The sequence below is a fragment of the Silene latifolia genome, chromosome 3, assembly GCF_048544455.1.
Source record: "Silene latifolia isolate original U9 population chromosome 3, ASM4854445v1, whole genome shotgun sequence".
Classification (NCBI taxonomy): domain Eukaryota; kingdom Viridiplantae; phylum Streptophyta; class Magnoliopsida; order Caryophyllales; family Caryophyllaceae; genus Silene; species Silene latifolia.
In genome coordinates, this window is record NC_133528.1 from 152,427,885 (window position 1) to 152,439,833 (window position 11,949).

The following is an 11,949-nucleotide window of genomic DNA, read 5'->3' on the forward strand; positions in this document are numbered from 1 at the left end:
TAAGGGTAGAGCCTCCTAGGGCGGGTACATTCATACCCCGCCCTCATCTAGGTTCGAGAGTAGGCCTCCTCGCGAGGCGTGTCACATCATTACGCATAAGTGTGTCGCATCGTCCTTAGACCATGAAATTGCATTACATTTTTGTGCACATGATATGAAGCAAAAATCAGTTTTTATGAACCTCACATAGCCAAATAGCCTTGTTTTCTCCCCTACATCGTTTCCCTTTTTGATTCACCCCCTTTGAGCTTAGCCTTTTCATTTGGCAAACCCACTTAAAATAGCTACATTCCCATAACCACCCTTCCTTAATCAAGAATTGGTCGGTTTTGTAGTTGTGTTGTAGGAGGTGATTTGGGTCGTGATGGTGGATGGCTGGCACGTCCACTTGGGTCGGATTTCGATGTGAGTTTGGCATTATATATAAATAAGAGGTTTTGAAAAAGAAATGAAAAACAAAATAGAAAAGTAAAAAGTCATGAAAACCAAAAAAAAATGATGAGTCGTGTGTTGTATATATTTGTTTGTTGTCAAGAAAAAAGAAAAAGGCAAGCAACACCCCTACTCATCATTAAATGGGGTAGAAAAAGCCGTTGCTAAATAAAAAGGGGCAAATTGATGTTTTTCCAATGATGAGTCGGGTTTACACATTTTTTGCATGGCTTGGGAAATCGAGCCGTTGTTACGGTGTAGACGTTACCATTTGTTGAAATAAAAGGAGTTTTATCAAATTTTTCCTACTTGAGTTGGGTTTATGCAATTTTTGCATAGTTTTGGTCATCATTGCTATGTTAGGGCATAGACGTGTCTCATGTGTTGCAATAAGAAATGGGATGTGATGTGTCGACAATTCTTGATTTGAGCCCTACATGTCCAAACGGTGCTTGCACCAATCCCGTTTCGACCTTCTCCTTAGCCCCGTTGTAACCCTTGCTTCATGTTTTGTGCATTTTCCCATTGTTTGCATTTCATTGGACATAGGACGGTGTTACACATTAGATTACGGGCACGTTTTCGCTAGTCGAGTTAGTTGAGTGTTTTTGGTTACTTTTTGTCACAAAAATCACCTTGTTCTTTCATTGAGTGACGAGTGAAAACCGTGAGGATGTCGTTGCCTTGGTCTCCTTAGTCATGGGTCCTTTGGTTGAATCTCGTGTCGGTTTTGTAATTCTCGGCGGACTTGCCCTTTCTCCCCTTACCCCGCTCTCGAATCTGTTTCTTGAGCATTGGTCACACAAGGGTTGCTTTTGTCACATTTAGGGGGTTAGCACCTCAATTGGCACTTCTGAGACGGTACTCCCGACCGAGACCATGTTTTGTTGTTTGAAAAATCCGACCACTTAGATGAGGAAAGTGGATCATTTTGTTAGATGCATTCTATTTGTTGATTACGTGCTTTCATGATGAATGTGTCGAAAGTTTTGTAGCAAGACCCAACTTGCCTTGCAATAGGGCACTCTCCCCTCATGGGTGTCAAATTGTGAGTTGAAGGGGCGTTGAGTGCGCTAATACTCGATCGGCTTAAGTAGTAGTTTAGTTGAGTGATGCTTATATTGTGCATCCACTCTCCATATCTATCATAATAATGCTTTGTACATTTGGTTTAGGGACTTACTCGGGGACGAGTAAGGTTTAAGTGTGGGGAGGTTTGATATACGATTAATTTACTTCTAATTCCCTCTTTCTTTTACGCATACCGACTCGTATCGAGTCGGTTTCGGGTGTTTTTCCTTGCATTTTGTGCCCAATGCCCGTACTTGTTACCTTGCGTATCCTTTTGTAGGAAACGATCCAAGTATGGAGAAATTGGGGCAAGAAAGGCACCCCATTGCCTTTACATGAAGAAGAGGTGAAGAAATGAAGACTGTGTGTTTTGCCGGCAGACCGGCAGCCGGTCTAGCCACCGGCAAAACACACCCCAAGAATCACTCAGGATTTTTGCAGAAAAGCTGAAGAAGGTGCTTTGTCGGCAGGCCGGCAACCGGCCCACCGGTAAAGCACAGCAAGTGGAATTAAAAGAAGAATTGGAGAAAAAACAAGCTTGGCCTCGCTGCCGGCAGGAGCACCGGCAGCCGGTCAACCGGCATTTCACACATCAACAAATTTGAAGAAGTCCTGAGGAAGGTGTTTTGCCGGCAGGCCGGCAGCCGGCCCACCGGCAAAACACGGATGCCAGCAATTTTAAATCCTTGCACGGTTTTGCCGGCAGGAGCACCGGCAGCCGGCCCACCGGCAAAACGCAGCAGCTGCGGATTTGGGCTTTTCTCTCTTTTCCTCCTCTTTTCTTCTTAATCTTGTACAAGCCTATAAATACCCCTCTCCTTAAACCCTTTGACACACAACCCTAGATCTGAGAATATTTACCCTTTCAAGCTTAAAACTTTGTTAATCTCTTTGTTAATCTTTCCTTAATTAGAGAAGTTCTTCAATCAATTAGTGATTGAATTTGGGTTTGTAAGAAGATTGAAGGATTTCCTTCTCTATTATTTCTATCCAAATTCCTCTTTCACTATTTTGTTGGTATTAATTCTCTCCCTATTTTCATTTGTTTGCATTTTGTTCTTCTTCCTTGTTTGTTTGATTGTTTATGTTAAAATTGTTGTTGTTGTTTGTTTGTTGTTCTTATTTTCACCATTGTTCATCTTTTCATTGTTCATCTTTCCTTTGTTTCTCTTTCATTTGTTCATCCTTGGATAGTTGTCCTCAAAGACTTAATCTTTGAGTTGATTTGGTTAAAGATTGTGCCTTTTGGATTAGTTAACCTTGTTATTAGATAAAATCTCTTCTTCTCTTAATTATTGTTGATTTGTTGCATGCTTAGTAGTAAGATTCATCTCCTCACCATGTTTGTGACCAAAGTTTCCATCTTTATTGTTTATTTTGCAATTAGGACCATGATTAGTGAGTAGTCTCCTTCTAGGACTCGGTTTGGCCCGATATGGGTAATTTCACTAATTAATTGTCACTAAGGCTAATTTGTGGGGAAAATTGGCTAGGGTAGTCTTGGGGAATTTTCATGCTTAAGGTTTGGTTTCCGGGTAGTGCCGGCTTTTGACCCTTGTCCACCAACGGAAGTTGGTTAGGTTGTTAGTCGAGTATTTGGGGACCGACCCTTGTCACCAACTAAAGTTGAGACCGGAAGGGAGAACCGAGGGAGGGTGCCTCTAGGCTAGTGTTTGAAATCGACCTCCGGAAGGGGGAGTGGGATGACCCGGAATATGATGAGGGCTTAATGACCTTGACCATTTACTTGACCTCCTTGGGAAAATGCATGTTCTTGGGGTTGTCGGGTTTTGAGTTAGGGAGACCGGCTTTCGAACCCGGGGAGGGGGTTAGTCGGAGTAGCTAGTGTCCTAGTGCGAGACCGGAAGGGAGGTTCTAGGCGAATTAGAGCCATCTCCCCCTTACCTTTCTACCCCTTTTGATTAGCCGAGACGATTAGTATGTGGAATTACTCATATTCATGGTCGGACCGAGTTCTAGTCTTTCTCTTTATTTGATCTATCTCCTATCTTTAGCTTGTTTTTACCTTATCTTGTTGTTTGTCTTTAAATTTGTTAGTTTAGCGTTAGTTTGTTACTACCCTCTTTGTTATCTATCGACTTAGCTAAGCTCAAGAATATAGACAATTAGTAATCACCCCTACTCCTTGTGGATCGACCCTCTAGAGTGTACAACGATAAAATCGTGCACTTGCGAGGTTTAACTTGAGACCATCAGAAGGACTCAATTATATAGTAGCAATTTTTACTATTCCATGTACATTGTTAAAAACATGCAGCATAACTTTACAGACTTTTTCTCAAAGAAAAGGACGCATATATATAACGCATTTACTTGTATGTGGATTAAATTGTACACCCGTACGACCATACTCGTTTGTTTGGCTAGAAAGCTGCTGATCAATTATGCGAAAGGCTAAAAAGGACGATGTAATGAGACGGAGACAGTATAATATTTTGACTATACAATAGACCGAGTCACATATCGACACGTAACAATTTGTTAAGCGAGTCTTAACACGACATCTTCGTTTTAATGTCTTGTGTGGATCATTAATGGGTTTGTCATGCAGTTGGGTTTGAGACAAGTTTTGTCTGGTTTGGCTCCTCAATTTATTATCGGGGCGATTTTTCCCTCAATGCAAGTAGGAGGAACAGATGTATATTATCTTTAGATTTAGCATAAGAATTACTTCTAGGAAAAGGCAACATATGATGCTTGGCATAAACACAAGTTTCATAAAAGATTTTAACTCATTACTCAATTCTCTTAACTAATTTTCAGTTATAGCTTTTATTTATCAAAGCAAAATACAATGATAAGAAATGTAAACAACTATAAGCTACCAATATTATATAAGTAATTTTATAAAAATTATTAAACTTTAAGTATCGTGCCTATAATGCACGGGGTCTAAACTAGTTGTTCGTCAATTGTATGCTTTTCATCATTGTTGAATTGTAGGAGAATATTAATCATATGAATTAAAGTGTAGAAACATTTGTGTATGCATTTGTTTATCTTTGTTGGCTTCTTTAGTTATAATCTATGACATGATTGAATTTAGATACGCTTGGACTAAATTGTCATTACCACAAGGGTTGTTTATGTGCGCTTTTCGCAATTAGTAACTAAAAGTAAGAAGAAATTCGTGTTTTCACAACAAAGTATTCAAGAGTAAATAGAGTGTAAAAGAGTCAATGATCAAAACTATATCATTTGTGGAAATTGTAAGACCCGAGACCTGTTATTATTAGAAATATTTACATAAGCACACGCTAAATATAGACCTTCCTTGTAGCCTATGGGATCGACCCCTACTTACCCTCCCTTACTATTGTTAGAGTTAGTAGTAGATAAAAATACTAATTTGGACACTCACGACAAGTCTAACCACCTTTTACCATAGCTATAGTAGACATTCGTACTGTTAAAACATGTATATAAAGCTTCAAAGAATTGATTTGCTAACATATGCCTAATCACTGACGAACCAAATAAAACAGGCTAAACATCACTGCTTTACATTGTGAGTAGGTACATTATTACTAACTTATTACTAACAAAGTGATCACAGACATCTAATCCTATTAATAAATTTCTTAGGAATATAACCCCAATGCCTAGGCACGGGGCTGACACTAGTACGCGGAACTGACTTGCTCGTATTCCTGGCTTGACAAGCTTCAGTGCTGTAGAGTCGTCCTTGGAAACGTTTCGGGATTGGTAATGCTTTACCAAAATGGAACTTCGAGCGATACTTATCGCGAAACTGAAAAAGATATAATCTTAAAGCAATTAGAAATCACATTCCCTACATCCAAACGCAAGCGTAAGTTTCCGGTGCTATATATTCATCACTGAAAAGATATAACTCGACTTACCGCGTACTGTTTTATGTAGTCAGGAGGCCCAACTGCACTAGGGCAGAAACGTTTACCAGCACCTGGAAGAATCAACAAAAGCCAATGTTGGATATGAGAACATAGTAATAAAAAGCAATATTTCAATCAGAAATACTTGTATACGACGGTTTTACACAAATTTATTATAACTAAGGTTCTTTTAAAGTTTTAATAACTACTAATATGGTTATATTTGAATCCATTTTATACTATATTTATGTAAAACCGCCTTATACAAGACCAATTACATTTAGTGCCTTGGGATCTGACTTAGGTCTACTTCACCGCTCATGAAATTCTTCTCACTCTCATGACCCGAAGTTGGTATATTAAAACATAAAAAATTGATATTCGCACATGACTATATTTTCTGTTATACGGAGTATATTACAAGGAAACTCCAAGATTCTGAATAGTGTCAAAAATGTGAATGGTGTGTTTGGATATAAATGGAGGGAGTAACATGAAATTTCGTAACAATATATCACCAAAAAGTACTTAATACAATTATACTCCATTTGTCCCTATCATTTGTTTAGAGTTGATTAATATACTTTTCGCAAAAAATATAGCTTAATTTGAACAAACGACCGAGGCAAATGGAGTACTACTTAACTCTCAATTATGGGTCGAAGTCCTCAAGGGTGTAGTCTAGTTTTAAAACTTGGGTGAAACTCCGAAAGGTCTCAGGTTCCATATTGAAGGTAAAATGACATAGCGGCTATAGCTTCTAGACTTTGACATTGCCCCCCTCGAATGGCTAACCTGGTAATCTGGTATATACTCGACGGTTTACCTATGCACACCAAAGGTAGTTGTTGCAGGTTCCCTCGTCATAAAAAAAGAAATGGGTTGAATATCATCAATAACATCCTGAACAATTCAAATAAAACTTACCAAGACGCTCCCACGGGAGTGCATCTAGTGCATCTAGAAAGGTGAAATCCCCTATAGATAAAGAATTTTAAAACAAAAAAAATAAATAAAAACAAGTTAAAAATATCCACTACCACATCATGTACAGAAACCTGAAAGAGGTAAAAAGTAGCATCAATTTATCTACAAGATAAACTATTCTAATTGTAAATGGTAGAAAAAGATTATCAACATACGTGTTTTTGCATTGCGCTACAATATGAGCTCAAATCATCGCCGATTATCTCAAACATAGCAAGTAACGTTTGCGCATCCTTGAGAAAACATATGCACTCGTCTTGGTCAAAGCCAAGCTCATCTTGGGTGATTGAATCGATTACAGTCGCTATATAATGGCTTATCGTTAAACCTAACAAAGAAACGGCAAATAAATTTAGCACATGTTTTTTACAGGAAGTAGATTTTACAACCAGTTGTACTGGTTGTATAGAATAGAATTTGAGCTTATACCTACAGATTACGAGCTTTATTTGAAAGAATCCAAACTCCATTATAATATTTTAAAAATTATAATGAAACTAAAAAAATAATAATATCTATGAGCTCAATTAGATTTTAATTTTTGACATTAAAAAATTAAAATATAAATCAAAAAATTATAAAGCAAAAAAAAAAGACACATAAGTCAACTAAATTGGTTATGGTTGTACAAATGCTCTTGTACAACCGGTTGTGTAATACTCCCTCCATTCAACTCCACTTTGCAACTATGCTTTTTGCGCGGGTATTAAGAAACGGATTAAAAAAACTATTAAAAATACATAGGGAAAGGGAATGGTGGGGTTAAAGATATTAAAAAAATATAAAGGTGAGTTTTATGGTGGATTTGTGTGGGGTATGAATGACATTTTTTGTAAATATAGATTTTCAATAAGGATAGAAAGGTCTTTTACATGTCCAAATAAGGAAACCTGTAAAGTGGAGTTAAATGGATGGAAATAGAATACTTGTAAAGTGGAGTTGAATGGAGGGAGTATTATTTGTGATTTTTCACCAGCCTAATTGTAGTGCAAGGCATGCAGGCGCCAAGGAGGTCGATATATAATGCACATTCACCTGTGTCAAACGGAGCTATAACCTTCTCACGAGCAATCAAAAGCAGAGCTGTAAACTGTTTTAACCCTCCATTCTTTAAAAAACTCCAGGCAATACCGTTGATTGAATCAGTATATTTAACAAGCACTCGTAAAGAATCTAAGATTGGTTTCTACATATCCAGTAAAATACACAAAACAAGTGAGATACGAGTATTTCATATTTTCATAGATTAAGATAAGATGCAATAATGGGGAGGATAACCAATTACGAACCGTTTCCCAAAGGCAGAGTAGCACAACAAGTTTGGTGAGAGATTTCTTTCGCTTCCACGAGTATAGGTGGTCCATGACACTAGAAGTAGTTGGCAAAGAACAAAACTAAGAAACACTTAAAAAGTGAACTAACATACTCTAAGAGATAATAACTTGAATTGTTAAGAAAACCAAATTAAACAACCTCAAGTTGGTAAGAAGAAAATGAATAGGAAGGCCGTCAATTACACCAATGGTGCAGTAGACATTGGCGAGACAAGTAGCACCACATTTTGTTAGCATTAGGTCGATAAGTTGGGGATCTTCAGGGCAACTATGTGCAATGTAAGCAAGAGGAGTCACACCGCTATCAGGCAACTTTGCTGCATCAAATGTAGGATGCATATTGCAAACTTCTCCTCTGATCAAAGCAATCAAACACTTTAAGGCATCCAATTCCACACACGCATTCACCAACGAGTTGATAATATCGAGATCAATTGGCGGCTGATCTCGGAGCCAATTCACAAAAGAAACATCATCGTCTGATTCAAGGAAATTCTCAAGCCTAGTAGATAATCCTTGGTGTTTATTTGTTGTCATGGTTATTCCCTTACTTTCTAAATACTGCAAATAAGATGAGCAAAATTGTCAAATACTCCGTAATATTATTGGCGGAAAAAAATTAATTACTTGGAAAATTCATGCTAAATAACGAAGTTAGTTTTTGTTTTCTACTCGTATAATTTTTGAAACAAGTAAGTAGATATAAACAACTAAATAATCAAACAAAACCAATAACTGAGTAGGGAAACCCTACTTTTTTTTGCAAATCAAAGCGCAAACACTAGCAATCAATATCGATCATTTAAGAATCCGTCACTCAACGGGGAAACCCTAGAAGACGAAGATCCAATTACCGCTCGAACAATCGTAAAGATTTCTCCGAAGGATGAGAGTGTAGGGTTTTTAGAGAGTGATTGGGAATGATAACGAATGATTTAGAAACAAATGTATTAAGGTAGTATTTTTTATTTTTATCTTTATATGATTTTAATATTTAATGTGATTTTCATGATAATTGTACTTATTTTATCGTATAATATTAAAACCATTTTTTATTAGTATCCCGTTTTTTAATATAGCTGTACTACTTTTATTACTTTTGTTTTAATACATTTTTTTCATTGGATTATATTTAATTTCTCAATAACTTTATTGAAAGACGGTAAACCCTAAAACAGAACAAAAACATACAACGAGTTTGCACTTGTGGTTGTTGAAAAGAGGTTTTCTCAATTCTCATCATCTCTATTAAGACTGTAAGTCATATTCTTCTCTTTGTTATGTTAGTTTCTTCAGTCCGTCTTGCTCGTGACAGTCACAAGCTTATTTCTCACTCGGATTCTTAGAAATCGTTCCGTTTGTTTAAATAATCCTCATAAAATAGTTAATATACTCCCTCCGTCTCAATACAAAGGGAGTATGCGTTGTTCATAATGGTAAGGAGTGTTTGATTAGATTATTAGCCTTGTTGTTTGAAACAGTGAAATGATAGGGGAAACCTTTGCCAATGGGATTCACTCGTATTTTTCACTTATGCTAGTCATATGCCGCATATTCGTGAATGGGATCATTGCACCTCCGTCATCAAACTTATTATTTTACTTTGCCAATGGGAAACGGTCGGTTGTTTCTGTATATCTGATTCTCCGTCACCAAACTTATTATTTTACTTTGCCAATAGGAAATGGTGGCTTGTTGAGTTGTTTCTGTATATCTGATTCTCCGTCATCAAACTTATTATTTTACTTTGCCAATGGGGTTCTGTATATGTGATTCTCTGCCATCAAACTTATTATTTTACTTTGCCAAATGGAAACGGTAGGTTCTTTCTGTATCTCTGATTCTCCGTCATCAAAATTTATTATTTTACTTTGCCAATAGGAAACGGTGGGTTCTTTCTGTATCTCTGATTCTCCGTCATCAAACTTATTATTTTACTCTGTCATTGGGAAACGGTGGGTTGTTTCTGTATATCTGATTCTCTGTCATCAAACTTATATTATTTTACTTTGCCATTGGAAAACGGTGGGTTGTTTCTGTATCTCTGATTCTCCGTCATCAAACTTATTATTTTACTTTGCCTGTCTCGTATTATAGAAATCACGTTTGGACTGTGCACGGTTGCTCGTTCCACACACGAATGGGCTCAACGATATTGCATGGTCATATCTTACAGATGGCAATTTGGTATCACTGGCGGCTTTGCTTCTCGTAGCCGGAGAAAAGGTCTTGGTTCCATTTGATACAGGTATTCTGTTTTCTTGAAATTTCAAGTTCAACAATTCGTTATCGCATAATGGATATGGTGCGAGAGTTAAGCTCTAAGGGTGATCTTGACGACGACGGACTTCCATGCTTATATCTGCCTCCAAGTTATTTGATATTTTTGAGAAGGCTGGTGATGCCTTGAGGTTATATTGCATTTCAATCCACGAACATGTATGATTTAAACTCCAAAATCGATCAGCTGATTACAAATATTATATTATTCACTCAAATGATAGCTTTTAATTTAATTTAATTTAATTTTCTGACAGGTTCCTCCCCACAAAGTATTGACTGAGGTTGCTACTATACTTAAGAATGCTGGTTATGCTCTAGAGCCAAGAGACCTTGACCTGAGAGATTGTTACAGGTTTGATTGTGTTTGATCGCATTCTTGTCATTGTTGTTTTGGTTGCTGGGTGTCTTAGATTTAGACCCGTTAAATTCTGTCCTGACCGACCCGTTTTTCAGAGTTAAGACCCGAAAATTTTGACCCGGCGATCCGTTGACTCGAACGTGAAATGATCTGTTATTTTAGGGTCGAGACCGATCCGAACAGTTCAACCCGTTGGGTCAAAGGTAACTCAAGAATTTTATTAAAATATTAATATTTATATGTTATATTTGAAAAAATAGTTTAATTTTTTTTATTACTTAAAATTACAAACAAAATTAAAAATTCACTTTTATACTCCCTCCCATCCATCCTTTTTTTCCCCTTTGAAGTGGGCACGGAGATTAAGGGTGGGGAGTATAATATTGATAAATATATGAGTGGGGTTTGGTAATTGGAGAGAGGTATGAATAATTATGATTAAATATTAATAAAGGAGATGGGTGGGGTTTGGTTATTGGAGAGAGGTAGGAATAATTAGAATTAAATATTAATAAAGTATATAGTGGGGTTTGATGAGTGGAAAGAGGTAAGAGTATAATATTAATAAAAACTTTCTCAAAAAGGAAAGGGGAAGAAAACCTGAATAATCCGTTTTAGGAAATAGGGAAGAAAAGAGTGGATAGGAGGGAGTATAACTTTTGTTACATTTAAAAAGTAATTAATGTAAACTTTATTTTAATATTATGTCAATATAATTAATGTAAACATTGAATATGATTAAGGAATTAATTTTAAATGTGTTTTGCATTTTTAAAAAATATTTTTTTAATTATAAAAATCGTTAGAAAAAGGGTTATAAATTATTTATTGATCCGTATTTTGACCCTAATCCAACCCATGACCCGACTCGTATCTAACCTGACCCGTATTCGAACCCGACCTGTATGTCCCGTTTGACAGGTCTACTTAGATTTGATGGTCTCCCTTCAATCTCATTCATTATCGTTACTTCTATTTTTGTTTGCTCAATAGGGCATGTCCTGAGCTAAAAAGAGCAAGTGTGTTCAAACTGTCCGGTCCTGAAAGCCCGAACAACAAATACCTTTCACCTTCTTCTCTTACTCATCGGACTCAAGGTTTTGGTGCAGCCATTCCAAATTATCCTTATGTAAGTTTTATGTGCGTTCTTCGATGATAGTTTCATCCATATTCTGGTTGATGACAGTGTAAAAACTTTTGTTTTCAGCGCGGAAATTGCCCATTATTTAACAAGGTTAAGTCAGGTCCAGTGCTAAGTTTTCGGCTTTCTGCTTCGGAACCACGGCTACTCAGTACAGTAGCTGGTCATGTCGAGAATGGTGTCTTTTCAGGCATTCTACAAAAGCATATGGCGTACATTGCCTTCAGACTTAAGAAAGGGATTAAGTTTTAATGGTCAGCTGTCGTCTGCTTATTTGTGTCGACGTGTTTCTCTATAATGTATTTGTAATACCGTATGTCCGTATTGTACTAATACAAGTACAGAAACAATATACCGATATCCCTCATGGCCTCAACATTATTTTTATGAATGGCAATAGATCTTTCCCGACCCGGGTTAAGATGGATATCCAATTTTACTATTGCTTCTACATTGTTAAAACATGAA

The 11,949-nt window shown here is 36.9% G+C and overlaps 2 protein-coding genes across 2 annotated transcripts in view; one reads left to right on the forward strand and one right to left on the reverse strand.

The window, feature by feature from the left end:
- LOC141648525 (uncharacterized) overlaps window positions 1–8,632 on the reverse strand; it is a 34,975-nt gene extending 26,343 nt beyond the window's left edge. Inside the window, exons 1-2 of the mRNA XM_074457254.1 lie at window positions 8,454–8,632; window positions 7,839–8,260 (exon numbers count right to left, since the gene is read on the reverse strand). Of these exons, the coding sequence (XP_074313355.1) occupies window positions 7,839–8,236 (398 nt within the window). The 5' untranslated portion in view covers window positions 8,237–8,260; window positions 8,454–8,632. The remainder of the gene's footprint in view (window positions 1–7,838; window positions 8,261–8,453) is intronic.
- Window positions 8,633–10,002: 1,370 nt separating this feature from the next.
- LOC141648534 (uncharacterized) lies at window positions 10,003–11,908 on the forward strand. Its single transcript, XM_074457264.1, has 4 exons — window positions 10,003–10,138; window positions 10,237–10,334; window positions 11,334–11,469; window positions 11,548–11,908. The coding sequence occupies exons 1-4, from the start codon at window positions 10,052–10,054 to the stop codon at window positions 11,731–11,733; spliced, it is 507 nt and encodes a 168-aa protein (XP_074313365.1). The 5' UTR covers window positions 10,003–10,051; the 3' UTR covers window positions 11,734–11,908.
- The last annotated feature ends 41 nt before the right edge of the window (window positions 11,909–11,949 follow it).